General features: G+C 44.4%; 1 protein-coding gene across 1 annotated transcript in view; it reads left to right on the forward strand.

The window, feature by feature from the left end:
* Window positions 1-805: 805 nt before the first annotated feature.
* Window positions 806-18,973, forward strand: part of LOC111245805 (teneurin-m-like) — a 70,834-nt gene continuing 52,666 nt past the window's right edge. The window contains exons 1-2 of the mRNA XM_086977031.1: window positions 806-1,267; window positions 1,822-2,079. Coding sequence (XP_086833157.1) covers window positions 2,049-2,079 — 31 coding nt within the window. The 5' untranslated portion in view covers window positions 806-1,267; window positions 1,822-2,048. The remainder of the gene's footprint in view (window positions 1,268-1,821; window positions 2,080-18,973) is intronic.

Genomic DNA, 18,973 nt, shown 5'->3' on the forward strand with positions numbered 1-18,973 from the left:
TACATACGCATGGACGATTATTACGTTGTGATTACAGTATGATAGCATCACTGTTACTCATCCTGCTGATACTCGTGTGGATGACTCTTTGATCCCACATGTTGATATATCCTTCGCAGCTTCAAGACTGTCTTTTGCAAAAGAAAAAAGATTAAATCAAAGAGTAAATTCTTTCATTTAGCGAAATATACCAACTAGTTAGCCAGATCTATTCACGGAGAAGGCTGGCAAACTCATGATTTACGAACATGCCAAAAAAAAAGCCAGGCAGTCTAAATCTTAGCCCCAGTTATTTACTCACATATATGCCGTTTAAATGAGAAAAACGCACCTTGTATTTTTTAATCATAATAGTAGTATTACTAACATTGTTTTGTCGGGCTACCGGGGAACCATTCTATTATTCACCGATAATATAACAGAAAAGAAAAGAACAACAGTAATCATACATAACAATATACTTTCTAATCACCTCGCTAGCGGTGGGGGTAGCATAGTGATCTCCGTGGTTTGCGATATGGATGTTGTATGTTTAAGGAGAAGGATAGGTATATACGTATATCTCTCATTATTTGTACGTTAAAATAACGGTAGCCTCGGGGTGTACGACACGGGTTGTTGTTGTTATTATTGTTTTGTCTGCTTTATGGGCACCTCTCTGATGTTTTGTGTTTCGTTCCAGGTATATCCACGGTGGCGTGCCGACGTGGTGGTGGGGCCGGGGGTGGGGGTGGGACAAACGCCGGCGCAGCAGCCTTCTACGCGGCTGGAGGAGGGGGAGGAGGAGGAGGAGGAGGAGGAGGAGGAGGAGGAGGAGGCGGCGGCGGCGGCAGTGGTGGTGGTGGTAACGGTGGTCTGCACTCCCCGCAGACAGGATACCCTCACACTGCCACTGATGAGCTGTCGGCTGAAGAGCTAACCGATGACGGAAGCAATATTTACGAGCAGGCCAATCCACCGCCTGGTCCCTGGCAGCCCAACGTTGTTGGAAGCAGCGTAAACACTGCAGTAGGAGGAGGACACAGCGGCCACACTAGTGGCGGCATCCCTCTCGGAGGTAGCCAGGGCGGCTATGGGGGACTACATGGCCAGGGGGTGGCTCTGGGGAGTCTCGTTTCATCGTTGGCGGGATCACAGCGCTACACAGCCCACCAACAGGGCGGGGGACCACCCGGTAACGCTACTTCTCTAGCCGGACAACAACAACAACCAAATGCCTGCCATAATCAGATCATTACGAGAAAATCCAATGGAACAGGCAGTTCAGGTTTGTCTTTTTGTCTTTCTCTCTAGACCGACATGGCTATATTTAGCTCTTGTCATGTTTCAGTCGTGCTAGTGACGTAGTTAATAATATAACACACAAATTATGATGATACCATACAGCGGCACGGCCGTCGCTATGTTAACTACGCAGCGACGAAACGATGTTCGTTCTGTTCTATTTAGACCAATCGAAGAGAAAAACCTTTTCCTGTCTTGACAGATGACAGAAACTCTGGAACAGCCTTGGATGCGCCTTACTACCAACATCATACTGATATGGTTCGCACTTTCTTCTACTCTATCTATCTATCAGAGGCGCAAGCGAGATCGTTCTATTTGTATTGTCGAATTAGGCCACGCCTTAAGGTTAATTGATCGATCATTATGAGATATTGGCATTTGTGTACCGCTATTCTGCTAGCTAAAATGTGATTTCCATACTACGAGCCATAAGCTGTAGTGATTCTATTGGAAAATTTACAATGAAAACAGTTTTATGCACGATTGTGTTTCACAAGACTCGATAAATAAAGAATATTGCCGGCGCTTATCCAGGTACAAACTCTGATGATGATGGAACGTACGCGAATGAAAGCGAGTTGACAGCCCTCAGTTCAACTGGCTCATCATCTAACAATAATAACAACAACAACAATAGTCAACAACAGCAGCAGCCACAGACAACTGCTATCACGACGGTGGCCTGTACGGGTACGACAAGCACAGGCCCGTTGCTAAACGGTTCAGCTCCAGCCAACATCACTGCCGCACAAGCAGCCCTCATGCTTCAACAACAACAACAACTTCAAAGGAGTGAGTACCCGCCATCAATCTCGACTCGATCATTATCATTCGACTGATCAATCTCAAACTTTACCTCGACTAGCCATTTGGCACTGTCATATCCACGTGCAACGTTTAGGCACGCTTCTTGTCATACAGAGCGAACCTGCATGATCAGAGGAGGGCCTGCATAGGGGTGTATTTGCGCCAATGATACGATGACTTTAATCAGATATAGAATCTCTTCTCTTAAACTAACTGTGAGCTTGTCAAAACAGAAGTCAAGGTCTACTTTAGTTTTCGTCTCCTTACAGTCAATGTCCATCAGCAATAGACGAGGAAAAGGCTGGGACGAGTCTCGCTGTTTATTCCTTGTCTGTTTCGCATTCTGCCCGTTGCGCCAGAACGGGCAGTGGCGGCTCCATTAAGGGCAAAGACGCCAATTATTAACCAACTCTTATGAGCCTGACCTACGACTAGTCTCATTGGTCAGACTAGACCATATAACGAACATATTTATTTACTAGCAGCCATTAGCATTATATATGCAAGCGTTTGTATGCTTCAATGGTAGTATCATCCAACATTCATTAGTATTAATAGACTTACGTAGAGAACGTGCTAAGGAGCTGTCAAGAAGGAATACTCCCTCCCATCTCTGAGCCACACACAGCGGTTTTGTTAACATACAACCGATGTGTGAACATTGTAGGTTCCGGATCAACTCAAATCGTGACCGAATTAACTGAAACCAGGGAAATACTTTATGATAAAGTTCATGCGTCTGCTACGATTGTAAGCGATTGTTTATATTTCATTGAGTTTCGCCGCGGCCCCTGTTATTTTTAAATTCATCAGTAATGTGATGTGTTCGGATGCTTTACGTATCCGAAATCACTCTACATTACTGATTCGGTTCGGTAGTTGCTTATTGGAAAAAAGGTGTGAATCATCGAACGACGGACCATAGAACGGCAAGCGTAAGAGATTCATTTAAGTAGAACAGGATACGCCAGATGCTATTTGTGTTGCCATTATAAGCGAGCTTATATACTGTCAAGCTAAATAACTCTTATCTATATAAGAGAAAATTTTTGAATCGACCGGTTTGCCTCGCATCGTGTCGTAAAAAACTAAAAACACTTTAGTAGTGTTTTACCTGCACTGTTTCAAACAAAAAAAATGTGTGTGTGTGTGTGTGTGATTTAAATCACTAAGATAAACGGTACCGTTGACGTGCCTGATATGTGCATGCTCTCGTAAATACGATGAAGGATTTCGATCTTCTTCGCGCCAAGGTCGGTGTACCGGTCGAAATGGATGCATACAGAAGCTAACCCTAGCGTATTGCAGTCTGCATGAACGGTGGGTGACAGGATAAAGGGGCAAATTGGAGCTAATAAGAGAGGCATTCACAGTTTATAAACATGTAGTTTATTAGTGCAAGTGATTGTAGCCTTCAAAGCAACCAGGCTCGAACAGCAAAGAATATATACGCAGGGCTTTCCCGTATTCTTCGCCACCATCGAACACCGCTTATTATCGATTAAATTTTCTTTATTATTATGGTTTTTAATTATACTAGATTTATAGTGATCTCGGCAATTACGTTAAATGGCCTGCTTCCGAGGCTTAATCTGAGACATATACTATTCCGTTTGACAATGACGGGTATAAGGAGCATGTTGAAGTTTTTTTCTGAGTGGTATCGCTAGTACGTGTCTTTTAGCACATTATCTACCTTGAATATTATAGTACTGCTTTGACGTTGAAAGGTGTCACTATTATTACGTTGTCATTTTGTTTTGCTACACGTTATGTAGGTTCTATAGATTGATATAAGATTTTATTAGTAATTATGATATTATATGGTAGGGAAAAACAAAAATATAGGCTAGTGATAATACTGAATGTTACTCATACATGTACACAGAAGCCGATTATCATTGACTTCGTTATTGTCTTCGTACGATTGAATACCTACAGACGTGCGAGGGCAAAGCCCCGCTTCGCGTCACTATGGTAATCAGTTTAGCTGCGCCTACGATATTGATAATAGAAATAGATACTGGACGGCGGGTGATACTGACTGTCGAGTACGAGCTGTCGTGTACACTCAATCTATGATCAGTGGGGCCACCACCATTGTTTTTTGTTTAGCAAACATCGATGGCTTCGTATATCGTACCTACATTTACGGCCGACTTTTTTTTTATATGGATCAAGCGCTGACAGCTAGATTTCATTTTCTGCCTTATTGATAATATAAAGGTTCTATCTGCTCTTGTTAGTCAATGCTTGCACCCGATAATTAAACCGTAGGCAATGAAAAAGGCCGGCTGGAAAGCTCGTGTGAAAATTGTGTCGAAGAAAAAAACTCTCCGATAAAGCTGAACATACGCTCTTCCATCAACTGATGACCGATGTAATATTAATTATTATTGTTGTTGTCACTCGGTTCGTTAGTTAGTAGGTAAATATTTAAATAAGTTGTGTATATTAAGTTAAGTCAAACTGTGCTGCTTCTAGAGGCTGTACTTCAATTGTTCTGATCCTGTACGCCATTCTAAAACGAGGACCGATCTGTGTGAACTTCAATACACATTTCTTTATGAAACATGAATATAGAGCATTAGATACCCTCTACTTGCGCACGGAAATCACCAGGCGTATGTATGCCTGTTTCATGCCTTGTTCTAGGTTCTCCTGTCAAGCGAGCAAATCTAGTGCTACCGCATATGAAGCAGATAGGAATATGTATGCCGAGCAGTATCATTATATTGTCATCGATTCCCGACGACCGGTCGAACTAAAAAAAAACACATAATGATATTGTATCGTCCCGATAATAAGAATATATCAATATCGTCGTTGTTTCACCCTCGGCTCGGTCCACGACATTCTGTAAAGCTTCGTAACATTGCTTGGCCGTTGTCGCCGGCGCCGCATGGATAATGTTATGATAACGATAGACCAGATACGCAGATCATTGCGCTGTCATGACCGCAGAAAATGGTTGGAAGGACGGTAGGAGGCCAGATCTAAACAGCAGAGCAGTAAGCAAGCGCAACGCCAAGAAAGAAGGCCGCCGAAAGAACCCCGAGATGGCTCAGAACGCACTGTACGTGCGTCATCTGCATTCAGCTTCTTTGTGCTCCACTATCTGTGGGCGCTGCTGGTTGTGGCTGGGTGGGCAAAAGGGTGAGCATGCGAACCCGAAGTAGACCAAGTGCAGACTGGGCCATGACAACGATAACATCTTGGGAATCAAGACGGAGAGGAAAGCAAGAGGCGAAAAACGGTAAGAATACCGAGAACGCGAACACACCTGCTATTATTACGGCGGTGCATACCTCTCCGAGAAGCAGAACCGTCATGAGCGGTAGAGGCAGAAGCTGCATACGTGTCGGTCGCCATCGCTTGGCTATCGTTATACGTAGACTTATATTTGCATGGCGAGCTTACAATGGTGCACGAGCGTCTCTAGATAGATGTAGACGAACGGCGGCTGACGGGCCACAAACACAAGCTGGCAGCGAAAAGAGTGGGTAAGAACAGAATGGGATAGCATCGGAATAAGGGGAACAGGGAACGTGCGTGGCTGTTGTATGCAGCGAAAGTACCCTCTGCGCTACACCCGAGGCAAAGCTTTTCCGACTACGGCCACACAGTCGGTCTGCAGTATAGCACCATAGCCCCACATCTCAGTAAGGACCGGAACCGCGGCGGCTCTCCGTTCCTCCTGAAAGGAAAACTGGACGGTGCGCAAACGTGTCTACTGATGAGGATTTAATTACTGTATAATGCTCCAACAGAGCTGGCGTCGCTAAGCGGGAATGGAAAATAAGGAGATAAGGCAAAGTGAGTTTAAGTAGGGGGAAGGGCGTGAAACTTTGAAAACTTGCCACGTCACAATATAACTCTAGCCTTTGTCTGACAGCGGGTACGAGATGCTCCAAACTTGTAGCACACAGCAACCATGACATTGCACGATGTGCATGTGATTAACGGCATGGTCTGTCTGGCCTGGAACCTGGAGCTTGGAACTATTCCGTCGGATCTAAGTTTCCGTTACCCGGTACCCGCCTGCTTATAATGTTAAGTACATCTTCCATGGATACCTTACAATACTAACGGCGCATGCATTAGCTTCTTGACCTATTCCTGGATAAACTCTCTGAAGAGCATTGGGCATGTTGGCCTTATTCGGTGGATTCACGGCCTACTACAAAGAAGTAACTCTGAAGTAAGTCGATGTGTGAAAGCCCTTCATGGAGCAATGATTAGAGCCATCTAGCAACGCGGGTGCGTAAGAGCCGCTCGCACAACTCAGAATCAGCGTCGTCGTCGTCTTTGACTTGTAGATGAATCGCAACGCTCCGATTGAGCGCTGTTGTGTTAAGAATCACACGCGTGGTATAGTATATTCGGTGGAGAAAGAAGAGAGAGAAAAGGAAGCTGGTTATCAAGTAGGTGGCTTTTACCTTTTCAGCGATTATAAGTTTATAACCCTTGTATCGTTATCGCTGATGATGAAAGTGGATTCGCTAGGATTGGCGCCTTGCTAGCTAAGCGGGAGGCATAATGATAGGCAAGAAAGCGTTTGATGGGTGGCGAACGAAGATGCGAGCAAGCATAAACTTGAATGTGAAGACCTGGAATAGAGATAAATAGGTGAAGTTAGCTGTAAAGATGGTGAAGAGTTGTCCTATCTAAAAAATCCCTTATAAATTTGTTTCTAATGGCATTAAATGCCGCATTGCAACGATGTAGCTGTTTTGTGATGGGTTACTTGAAAAATAATTTGGAAAAAAAATCATCTTAGAAAAAGGTGTACTTTCGACCACGAAGCCCTGTAAAATACAGAGGTGGTGCAAAATATGTAGAGTGATGGTCAAGCGTTCCGCCTGGTCCCTTCAGAGAAAGCATGCAACGGTACTCCAACCTCAGCCCTTTGGTACGGTCTCACTTCTTTATAAAACAACTACGGTGTATCAATGTTAATTCTATAGTATACAATGTGCTTATTTTCACATTTTGTTTAGGCTTATATGCATACAAAATACGCATATACGTTTAAACATATGGATAGCTATAAGTTATCGAGCTAAATATAGCTGTACAGCCTGTAATCATAATCTTACGTGGTCTACAAAGCGTTGCTCGAGAGGCATAATGAGCCTACAGGTAAGGGCTGTGCCGCTCGGCATTCTCGCAGACATCAGACCTGATCTGCATCGAAGCAGAGTGCTACTAGATAAGAACGAAGATTCTCTCCTGTTATTTTACATTTTCTACCATTGATGTCGACGTCGTGTCACGTATTGGTGCTTTGTCCGCGACGCGTATAGGAGAGTGACGCCACTCGCTACTCTTACCCAGAAGTGCCGCCTCGTCGTATGCCTTACGTCGCCATCGTTTTGGTTTCTTCCATCCATTTAAAGAGCAGCGAAAATACCGTAGATTGTCGCGTTTAAACCGAAATCACACATTGTGAAACTCTTCGTTGTCTTCTATAGGTTCTGATTGACTAGTTTTAAAGTCCTGCTGCGGCCAAGCTGAAATGGTCTCTATTTTGGATGTAAAGCAAGTTGCGTTTATGCAGAATATACTCCTCAGTAGATTTTTCTGACTTAAAGTAAAGCCTACTCGTCGCCATTGCCTCTGGAGGTTGTATGTAGACGAAGCTAAAGTTCCCGCTTCGTTTAGCATGGAAGCTATTAGTAGTCTTTGACAGTTTGGTAAGCGCGTCCCTTAGGAGGTACCTTTTTTTTTCACGAGGCCTAAGCCACGTATAGCAGCAAGTGCTTTTAATATTTGGCAGTTGGAGTGAAGCTAGAGTGCTGCGCAGTACCTAGCTCCATCACGTACGTAACGTGCACGGAGCACGCACAGTGTAGCGTGATACCTGCACAACATTGGTAAGCATCCACGATTTATGATGAACCAACTTTCAGCTTTGTAGAAATAAAAAGAAAAGCTTGATAAACAACAACTATAGATATATTTATTTTCTAGTTGGCTGACATCGAGAGGATGTGTTTAAACGGTGCTGTAGCTAGAATTTATCCTTAGGGACAGACTGACGCTTAGGGAGATTAGACGTGAAGCGCTTCCCTATACAAAGTTTGTATGCGTTTCAAAAGTGAATCCTTTTAAGGAATTGCCCAGACAAGGCAGGTGGGGAGAAATATGTTGTATTAGCATTGGTCGAGAAAACACGGAGCTCTGCTGATTGCTGACATATGCTTCCTTATGAACACTACGCAAACAGACACCCTATCTTGTTAGAAATGCGTGGCCGGGCCTGATCCGGATTGAAAGAACAGAAGGAATGTCTGATTTATATACTAATATACGTGGAGGTCAGTCAAAATGGGAATTGCCAGTGATACCAGAATTTCCTTTTCATATATCTTTAGGAGAAGACAGGCTTTTGTAGTTTGAGCCTTTGATTTTGACGCAGCGCGATAAGTGGACTCGAGAGGTAAAGCTGCAGAGAATTCGAACATGGCTTCGAAAGGAGAAAAAGGAGTTGAGTAATCCGAAACAAGTGAATAATATCTCAGTATCTGTCGTATCAAAGGCAGAAGCAGAGCGTAAAATTCTTAACTTGTTAGATACTTGAGGATGCATCGATTTCCTCTTACCCCAAGTATGAAGTGACTTTGCGAGTTTTACTTGATCTGAATAAGGTTTCCGTTACGTAGGCTTTGGAACACAGCAACTAAAGCCTCTTACGCTTTGCAAGATCGGAGACGGTGATGGGACAAGTGATAGACGAACTCGTGTGGATTCGAAACGGAGGACTACTGAGGTCCACACATTGGCCGTACGAAAATTATCAGATAGTGTCGAAGAACTACGTCTTAATTGTTTCTCCGATAAGAGCTTTTCTAGAGATCGGAAACCCCTTGGGGCTTGAAAGTTAATTGACTCTATAGGCTCTATTTTTCATTAGTTGAGAAGAAACTCAGGGTATTGTGAGCTCGGTTTTAATTGAAAAGGGTTTCGACTTCGGGGAGTGACAAATTAAGATACTGAAATACGGTTATCAAACATAGAATTGGATCTTGATAGTAACTAAGGTTATCGCGTTATTGACAGTCAACAATCGTTTCAGTTAGACTATTCTGGCATACTTCATTTAGGGTTCTCCAGATGATGAGCGATTCTAGAAATAAAAGCCTTGATTCTATGTCTCCTGACCAACGTTCAAGTGGGTGGAAAAAAAAAGGCAGTCAGTTTGTACTTCAAGGATCGGAGCACGGCAGGAGAATCCTTCATGAATGGACAAGAAGCAGACAGCTCGGTCGTCTGGGACGGCGAAGAACTTAATTCGAAGGGGCAGTATGCGCTGGCAGCATCTAGGCATACACGCAGAAAAAACTGGATTTCGAGAGCGTCAAAGCAGGGAGCACAGAGGGTAAACGAACATCAGACATCGCAAGGAAAACGGTACTACGACGAAGGAGACAGGGAGGAAGAAAGCATAGGGAAAAAGAAGCACATACGAATTGAACGCACGAAAAAGGGTATTCGGAAAAGAAAGGCAGTCGGCTGCTTTGCCCATCTGGGGACCGACCAAAGGCAAGGGCCAACGATGTCTTACCCGATAGGGACCCCACTGGGTGCACCACCAGCGGGATTTCGGAATTTAGATTCGTTCGGTCATCCATCAGCATCAGAGAGATTCGCAGTTCCCCCTCGCTTTTCTCGCGCCTTCCTTGCTGAGCTCTTCCATCATCATCATTCTGAGACAGAAGGAGCAGTAAAACCAGCTTCATGGCCAATACAGCCAGTACGAAGCTGAACGAAATGTTGTTACTTCTATACCCCGGTCTTGGAATAGCCAGCAACAGATGAAATCATGATTTTCCCGTATTCAAACGAAACGACTATCCAGCAGCGAACAGTACTGCTGATTCTGTAGTGATTCTGTCGGTACCCGGTTGCTTCTAGCCTGCGTCACTGAACTATTCTCCGATCCGTACGCTCTATTACCGCCGCCGATCCAATCTAGATCGACGCCGACTGATTGGAGGATCCATAAGCAAGGCATGCGGCCACATAGATACATGTGACAACATGCTTCATATCAATTCATTATGAACTGAGTAAGCCGTAGAAAAGGTACAGCGGCGACGAAAGCCTGAACAGAAGCAGTAGTAAAGGCGGTTGGACGGATGAGGTGAAAAGCGAAGCAGCAAACTCTGCGAAGGGAAAAACAGAAATACAAAGCGCTCCATTTCCCGTTCTTGTTTCTAGCGTCTCATTCCCGCGCACTCTTACACTCACGCTCAGTCGTCCTTGTTGTTGTCCTTGTTATTGTAGTTCTCTTTTGGCTTCGTTTTGTCTTTTTTTGGTCGCGAACCACTCGAGCAGGACGCCTCCTTTTGTTCTTCTGCACTTCGGCCTTCTTCTCCGCTTCTCAACTGGTTCATAATTCGTCCGTCGAAGTTTTGTGAGCAGTTTTCATCTTGCGAAAGCATCGCTGCCTAAATTCGTGCAGCTTGTCGCTGGCCGCCTCCCTGAGCCTGCCTGTCACCAGCTTCGTAGTGTGTTGACACGTATGCTCAGTTCTCTGTTTTATGCCCAATTTCTGGGCTTTGTTCAATACGTTTCGCATTGACCCACTGCACCTTTTCCCTTCGTGCAATGAGTATGTACTAATGGGAATGAGGTTGTAGCTTCAGTAATCGCCGAAGACCGTCTGCTTGCTCATTTGCTTACTCACTGTCGCTGTCCGATTGCAATTGAAATAGTTGTTCGGGTATGAACACCTTCCCCATCTACGCATCCTTTGAAGTTCCAGAAAGCTCGTCCAAACCCTTTTGCATGTGAGAACCGTCAATCCTAAACTATTATCAGACATCCCGTAGCGAGTAACTAGTTAGCGGAAAATTCCTGTTAGATTCGTTGCACTTTAACAGCTAATACAGACGACTGTATTAACAGGCAAAGGTTGAAATGTTTTCTGAAAGGTCGGTAGTTACAAGTCATAACAATTTTAATGCAAGGTTATTGAGCTCAGTTTTGGTTGGTTAGACGTTGAGTTGCATTACTATGATCAAAAACATTGTACACTAATAAATATCCTCGTTTCTGTCCTTAGCCTGTTAACTCCACCGCTATTCCTAAGGCTGTATGTTATGTTAGAGTAAGCAATGGAGGTAAGCGTTGAGTTTTTGCTAAAAATTCGAATGATCATTTTGAGTGGCAGTCGTGAATAGTAGGATAGTATGGCGATACGTGACACTGTCTCTTCTGCCATCCAGCATTATAGTACGAGTACAAGTAGGGATGAAGGTGCGAATTAGGACGGTTATTTATGTGATTCGTCGAGGAGCGCGAAGTTCACATCTTTCAACTGGTAATTCAGTTGTCCACTAGCTTCGTCAGTGGCCATCTTGCGTAAGAAAAGCTCTGCACTGAACGGACTTTGTTGCACAGCTGCTAAGCAACGGCAGTTTCAGCGCTTATATAAGGAGGCACGTCGGCAACCCGGACTTACTTCCTGACGCTACCTGTTGGGGTGCGGCGTTGAAAGTGACTCGTAGCGTGGCCCGCTTGGTGACGGTTTCATTGGTGCCTAGTGGTAAGGGGACAGCAGCAGCCCAGACGACCGCACTCTTAGCCTGGAGTGTGGGTACGAGGCAAGCCCCTATTCACAATATCAACGTCGCCTTCCCCATTCTTCGCGCCGCAGGGTGCAGAAACAGTCTCATTGCTACTATTCGTTACCGCACCGTTGCTACGTCACTGCAGCTTTGATAGTAGCAGCCAACGTTGTTGCTGCTGTTACCTCTGGGTGTGGGCGTTCGGAGGCTGAGGCCGTTGTTATTATTTGGGCAAGTGAGGTGGGCCGAGCGTGCCTCGCCGAGCGTGCCTCGCCGAGCGTCCGCTTGACTAGAGCAATTGTGCGACTATAACTCGAACCGTTACCGTCGAAGTGAGTTCTGCACTCGGCTCGACTTGTACGATGCCCATTACGCTTTCTCGTTTCTGGTGCTTCGTCCTGGTTGCGCGATCAGCTCACTACCGCCGCTATTGCCGCGAGTTAGGCAACGAGCAGTGACACGAAAGGCAACGCGAAGGCAGGAGAGGCAGGAGGACGTGGAGCAGTAGTCCGTGGAAAAGCCCGTGACATGGCCTACTCGAAACGCCCTGAACGCCGGTTGTTTCACGTTTAGTCCCCTCATCCAAGCCCCAACCACTGCTATTACCAAAAGTTTTTTGCCTATGAAACACTTTATCCTCGAGTATATTTTCGTGGAATGAAGAAAGCTTTAGCTCGCAAAAGCGTCAAAAAAGGCGCTGTCAGGATAAATATCGCTCATCTGACTCGAAAAAGACGTTAAGAAGGTTTGTAACGAGCGCCAAAAACGAGTATTTGCGCGTACGCTATATGATGACGTTCGCCTTAAGTAATGTTACACGTTTTGTAAGCTTTTTTTGCTGCTGGTGAATATTTTATTGGTATTTAGAGTCATGTAGGAGTTGCATTTAAATATTAAATACATTTAAATGACCGGTTTTATTATTCTTCAATATAGGAAAAGTAACTTAAGTTACATAAACTTTTATTTCTTTTTCAAAGAGATCAAATATACGCTTTTGCGTAATAGTTTAATATTCTAATTCCCGTTCAGACATCATCATCATCAGATATCAACCATAGAAGGAGTCCGTGGTGATAGACAGGGTGAATTAAAGGTACTAAAATTTTCCTTGTTATCTGCCATCACAGATTTACTCAAGTCAGCGGAGCTCCTTTTTACCACCCGTGGGTCCTGCAAACACATACACGCACACACACACATACATATATAATATACACATATATAACGGAAAGAAAGAATATAATAGGACAATTATCGTAATCCACTTTATTAGCAAGCAAGAGGAGAAAGCAAAGGCGGCCTTTCTATGGCTCCTGGATTCCCAATATATGGCTATCCCAGCTAGGTATCTCTAGGCAGAAGAGCGTATTGGCAGCAGCGGAAAGTTCGATTTGTAAAGTACGAGTTAGGTTTTGCAATTACACAAAGTCTCAGATACTTTAGAGTTTTCGCGCACGGCACAAACTGAAAGCAACGAAAACATGAGCAACTGTATATAAACGCATTCGCACATACGTGCCAACGAAGTAAACCTTCGCATCGTTGATTGATTGCGGCTGAAGAGGCGTTTGAGCCAGTCATATCAGTACTGCTGCAACGATTGACCAAGCGACAATCCGCACTAAGTCAAAGCTTCAGATACAACTGAACAAGCTGAAATATTAATTGAAACTGTATTGTGACCTATCGAAGGAATGCACTGGAAACTGACTGCTGAAATAAGCAACAAAAAAAAAGAGGAATCAGAACAATGAACGGCAAATGACAGACACACGTAACAAGGGCGTGACAAAAAAACGCACGAGAGAATGAGATAGGGTCAAACAAACGGACAAAGCAAAAAAAGATGAGAAGTTCACTCTAAACGACTAGTATCGTTGCAGCTACTATGAATTGTAGGTCTTTTTGCTCTTCTCTTCTGCACTGTTTCGCCATTTTCCGGTGCTACTCCTGCCATGGCATTTCCGTACATTCGTGAATATTTTTGCCTGGCTTATTGACGTATCGATTTCGGCTAAGGTGTGTACGTAGCTAGGACGGTCGTAATGGGACAGAGTTTCAAATCTGTCGCTTGTGCTACCCCTCCAATGCGTCCTCTCATGTACTTTCATAGAAGAACCACCGAGCTCATGGAAAGTAAGGGGAAAGAGATCACGTCGTACGTTAAGCTAGGGAGTACAAATAAATCACTATTGGTTGGTTGGTTGGTTGGTTCATTTAAATATATTTTGCTTTTTTTACACTCTTCTGCATTCAATCAATTGCTTCCCCCTTTAGAGTTCTACTTTAACTGATTTGCGCCACTCAACTTCACTCGTGCATTTCCACCGCGTTGAAGATTAGCATCTGCTGCTTTTCCAGCGAGATTGGCACTTGAGGGAATCCATCAAAAGGCGTGTCTTATCAGCTAGGACCTAAATCAAACGATGGCAGCAGCTATCCTACCATATCTTACAGAGTAGTGTTAACTAAAGGACAAAAAAAGCTTTACCTCACACATTACGTACTTTGGCTGTATCTATTATTAATATTGTCATGAATTGATCTAATTCTTGATTTGTTCACTTCCATCTGGAACCGATATAATAAATATTCTTCTTTCTTACGCTTCTCTTAATGATATTGTAATGCTGGCTTTGTACGGCAATGAAGCTTAAGTGAAGGTTTGTAGCTTACGAAGGAGCTCCCACTGGTAAACTTTTGGGGGGTAAACTGCAGTTCTTCATTTATGCTATTCTAGCCTATTGGGACTTTTCCCTTGCTTAGTTTTATCTGGCCAGCCCTTCCTGCGTTTTAAACAGGGCTGGATAGCCCAGGGCCGTTATGTTTCGTTGACAAAATTGTGCTTTCGATCGATTTTTTCTGTAAGTCCTTATTCTGGGTCTTTCTCGAAGTGCCGCGAGTGATAGTGGTGCTCAACGGACTCTGTTATGCTGTTTATGTTTTGACCACTTTTCCAGTTGTTCTGTGACCATTCCATTGTGTCCATCGTTGTGTCATTTGTTGCGAACTTACGTCGCCTTCTTTCTTCCATCCTTCTGTTGCCGCAAGGTTTTTTTTCTTCTGTGTTCGATTGTCTTTTATAAACATTTGTATGGTCTATACCTTTTGCCTGTTGTTTGCTTGTCGTAACTTGTCGGAGCAGGCTTAGTAGGAATTTACGAGGCGAATACTCGTTGGGCCAGGCCGACAGTATCATTCTATTAAAACTGCTATTTTATTGACTTGCCTCGTCAGTCCCTTCGACTGTTTTCATCATCGCTTTGTTCGACGTACCACCTCTATTTTGATCGTGTCGGCCGATCGAATGGTTGGCACGTTAATACCTTCAGGCAACGTGTCCTACGGGCTGCTACGGTCACGGTGCACCACTGCGCCTAATAGATGCGTGCCCGTCCGCGGTAGAGGTACAAATGTCTCCCGTACGTGTATTGTGGTTGTGCGTTGACGAACTGGAACGGTGAGGGGAAAATTTTTAGGCCTGTAAGGTCAGCTACCTAGTGAACCACCAGAAGAGCGTAGCTAACAATGGCAGAACCTAACGAGACGATGACAAATAGGGAAGTGTCTGGAGATTTCTTACAGGAAGTGGTCTTCGCATTCTCGCTTTCACTTCTGCTGCAAGGACGTGTGTAGGAAGTATGTGTAGTGGTTTTCCTTCCGAGATAAAACAGAAGGACTTAGACCGCGTTTTCCTTTTTTCTTATGCTTTTGATACGATGAAGCTTATAATGATTTGACTCGTGATTGTAAAGCTTTCCGATACTACCCATAGGATATCGAAACTGAATACAAAGCTATTAGTATTTACACGCAAGAGACATCTCGTTGCGTTGTATAGTTGTCTAGAAATTACACATTTTTATCGATATCTTTTAAAGGATGGGCCTATTTTATTTCAAGAATTGAAAACAAAGGCAAGCTTCTGTGCGTATTTTTATTCTTATGGTAGCCAGACTCAATCTACACTCTTCGTTAAGAACAGTAGCCGCCAAATTCCCTAGCAGAATTCAATAACAAAACTATAATTTTTGTTTTGCGTAGTTTTGAATTTCGGCTTGGCGGGATTCAGTAAGAATTTTATCAATTATCTCGCAAATGCAGTGTTTCAAGTCGTGGGTAATTTTTGTTCTGTCCTCAAGATAGTCCCACAAAAACCAACGAGAAAAGTCAAATCATCGAACCAAGATGGCCGCTCAGTGTCATAGCCACACGTTGAGACCAGTTGATGTAAGGGCTTGATCTCAAATAATCTAATTCCTTTTTGTGCGATGTGGCAAGCTGCCTCATCTTGTTACAGTGAAATGTCTTTGCATCGAAAGCTTTGTCCACGAAAACATCTTCAAGATTCAACGTTGATCGGCTATGCTGTTTCATTATCTACCCCAATGGCAGTTGCGCCCAGCGAGCCGCACTAAACATTATTCTGCAAGCTAATTTGTATTGACATTTCCTGGCCCCCTGAGCTCTAGATGGAACAATTGTGTTTACCAACATAGTCAATTGGCTAAGAACTAACTTCATAGGTGAACATAGCACTTGCGGTGTGTCACCATTTCAATTTTTTTTAAGTTTTTGCAAAAATCAAACGTTGCTCCGAACTGTAGCGCTCACTCATCAGAAACCACACGCGCTTATGCTGTGTTTATCGCCCTAAAGCCTTCGACTGTTTACCAAAATAGGGTATAGGGGCGAAGTCGAACTTAGACCTTGCGCCCATATCCTCTGTTTCGTGTTTTTTACGTCCGCCACCACTGTAACACATCCTATCAAAGGGCTGGCTCTCAGCACAGAGCAGGGTATGTTTATGCCCGGACGCGAACCTAGACCACAATGTGGCCCTAAAAAGCCTTAGTAGGCAAATATGTAACCTAATAAGCTATCACGGAGATCTACTCTATAACCAAATAAAAGACAGGTTATCGAAATCGCGTTTGTACTAGTAGAGTAAGCTATTGAACATCAGAAGTTATTGATGTAGTAGAACTCAGCGTTTGTAGACACATAGAACTGCTTTAACATCACTCTTGGATTGGAATATAAGCCTAGAGAACTAGTAGGCCGTGTTCTGCTTTTTACATTTCTCCGTCTGTGCCTCTTCTCCGCAATTCTCTAGGCCGCAGACATCTATATGCGACTCATCCAACCGGCGGTGACCTCGCTTTACCGAAGGACCACGAGTCGATCTTGTTAGATTTACTAAGGAAAGAAAACGGACATTCGTAGTCGAATAGTAGCAGTCCGACTACTTGCCGGCGGCCAGTACCGCTCAAACGTTTTGTGGTGTCACCAGAAGCCCTTCAAAAGGGCAGAACAGAAACAGCAGGCGCAGCTCCAGCAGAGGCAAGGGGGAGGTTTCTGCCGTGCCCTTAAATACCACAGCTACTGTGCTGCCACGCTGGAGCTCACTTTGATGGACTCCGTGTACCAATATAGACAACCTAAGCCTATACGACCCAGCTCATGGATTGATCCAGATTCACTCACTGCACACAGAAACTTACGCGCCAGCAGGAACAACAACGACTAGTTTAGTGGTGTTGCCCTTGCTGTTTATGTCTGCTGCTACGCTGCAGACTGAGTATATATACCCGCGATCATCGCTAGCCCGACAACAGCGCAGCGTTGGGGTGGTTATTGTCTCATCTTCGTTTGCTGTTTACTATTATATGGACTTCTATCCGCTTCTTCATAGGTTTCCTGCTACGGCCCCAGCGGAGTCTTCCGGCTTGTTGCTACTACAGCCACCGGAGCTTTGGCTAGGGCAGCTGTTCCGTTGCTGCTACAGTTGTTGATGCTATCTGTTGTTTGGCATAATCGTATTACCACGGGAGCGGCAGCGGTAAGCTGTGGGCAGCGAGCGACCAGTGGCACATACGACGTGGATAGGCAGACATGGCGGTTAAGTCTCTTCCGCCTGTGCATTGGGTCACCCTTTCTGCCACCACCTGCGCAAACCAAAAAGATAGACAAGTCGATAGGTAGCGTACACACGAACCTGCCCTTCAGTGGGTTCGCCCAACTTGCAGCTGAACGGGTCAAGATCTATAGTAACCACAGGGGATATGACGACGACAACAACAACAACAACAGCAGTAATATTACATAGATAGATGGGCCCAACGTTCTGCAACGCAAGGTGCAAAGAAACTGGAGTGATTTTAACTGTAAAAGTTTTTTTTTTCTTTATTCAGTAGCACCAATAAACGTATAGGCTAATCGAGGCAGAAATTGAGAGGTGTACGGAGGGTATTTGCATCTTCAATACCCCACCACAGAGCAGCATATGTCCGTAAACAGAATCGAAGAGCTTATGAAGAAAAAAGCGACAGCAAAAAAGAGCGAATAAAATAGGCCTTCAGTAGTATCTTTAGTACCGCATAGCACCTAAAGTATGAGCCGGCTGGCTTGTCTCCGCTTGGTTCGGGGGTTTCGCGGTCGGGAAGTATATGTAGGCAGTACGTCGGCTTGAGGCTTGGTTGCTTTGGTTGTGGCGAGGGTTGATTCGCTGTGGGACGGGGGCTCTCATACGAAGACTCACGCACGCTGCTAGCTGCTGATGCCGATCTTTGGGGCATCAGCTAAAATTGAAGTTCGCTTGAACGTCCGCCACTCTGTTGCGTTCAACTTGGGCCGGGTGGTTCTGGGGTCGAAATCGGTGACTCGATCAAGACGCGTCGAAGGCTACGCGGCTCAAATTTTAGCTTGTCTCTTCAGCCCTCAAAAACACCGCAAGGTTTCAAACCAGTCAGCCTCAAACAACGCTCAAACCGGTTCAGACAAACGAGCGGATCTAGAAAGAAATCCTGGTTCTGTAATGGCATTGCAGATGCACTATATAGTTGTGTATGTGTGTGTAAACGTGCCTCTCTGAACGTGTGCAGCAACTAACCGAAACGAATATAAGTTGAACTTGTTCTCTACAATGGATTATTTCCCGTCCGGCAGGGAAAGCACTCTTTGTGTCAGTTTACTGTGAATGCACAAAGTCTGTCCTCCACATCCGAAAGCTTGTCCTGTACTTTTTGTGTCCATGTGAGAATCCCCATCTACGTTTCTACTGTATTATTAGATTCGTACAAAATTACAACGGTATGTGTTCTACGCGCTGTGGAAAATTACACTACGGAAAATTATTCTAGGGTTTTCGATACGAAATTAGAGTTTCCAGAGAAGACGCCGTTATTAAGCAGTACGCAGTTATCGACTTCGTTGCCCTTCGAATCACAGGCATCTGCTCAATGAACAACCAATCTACCATAATTTCATTATCTATCGTATATGGGATAGACACAATCAAT

Source organism: Varroa destructor, unplaced genomic scaffold (assembly GCF_002443255.2).
Source record: "Varroa destructor unplaced genomic scaffold, Vdes_3.0 BEIS01000001.1, whole genome shotgun sequence".
In the NCBI taxonomy this organism is placed as follows: Eukaryota; Metazoa; Arthropoda; class Arachnida; order Mesostigmata; family Varroidae; genus Varroa; species Varroa destructor.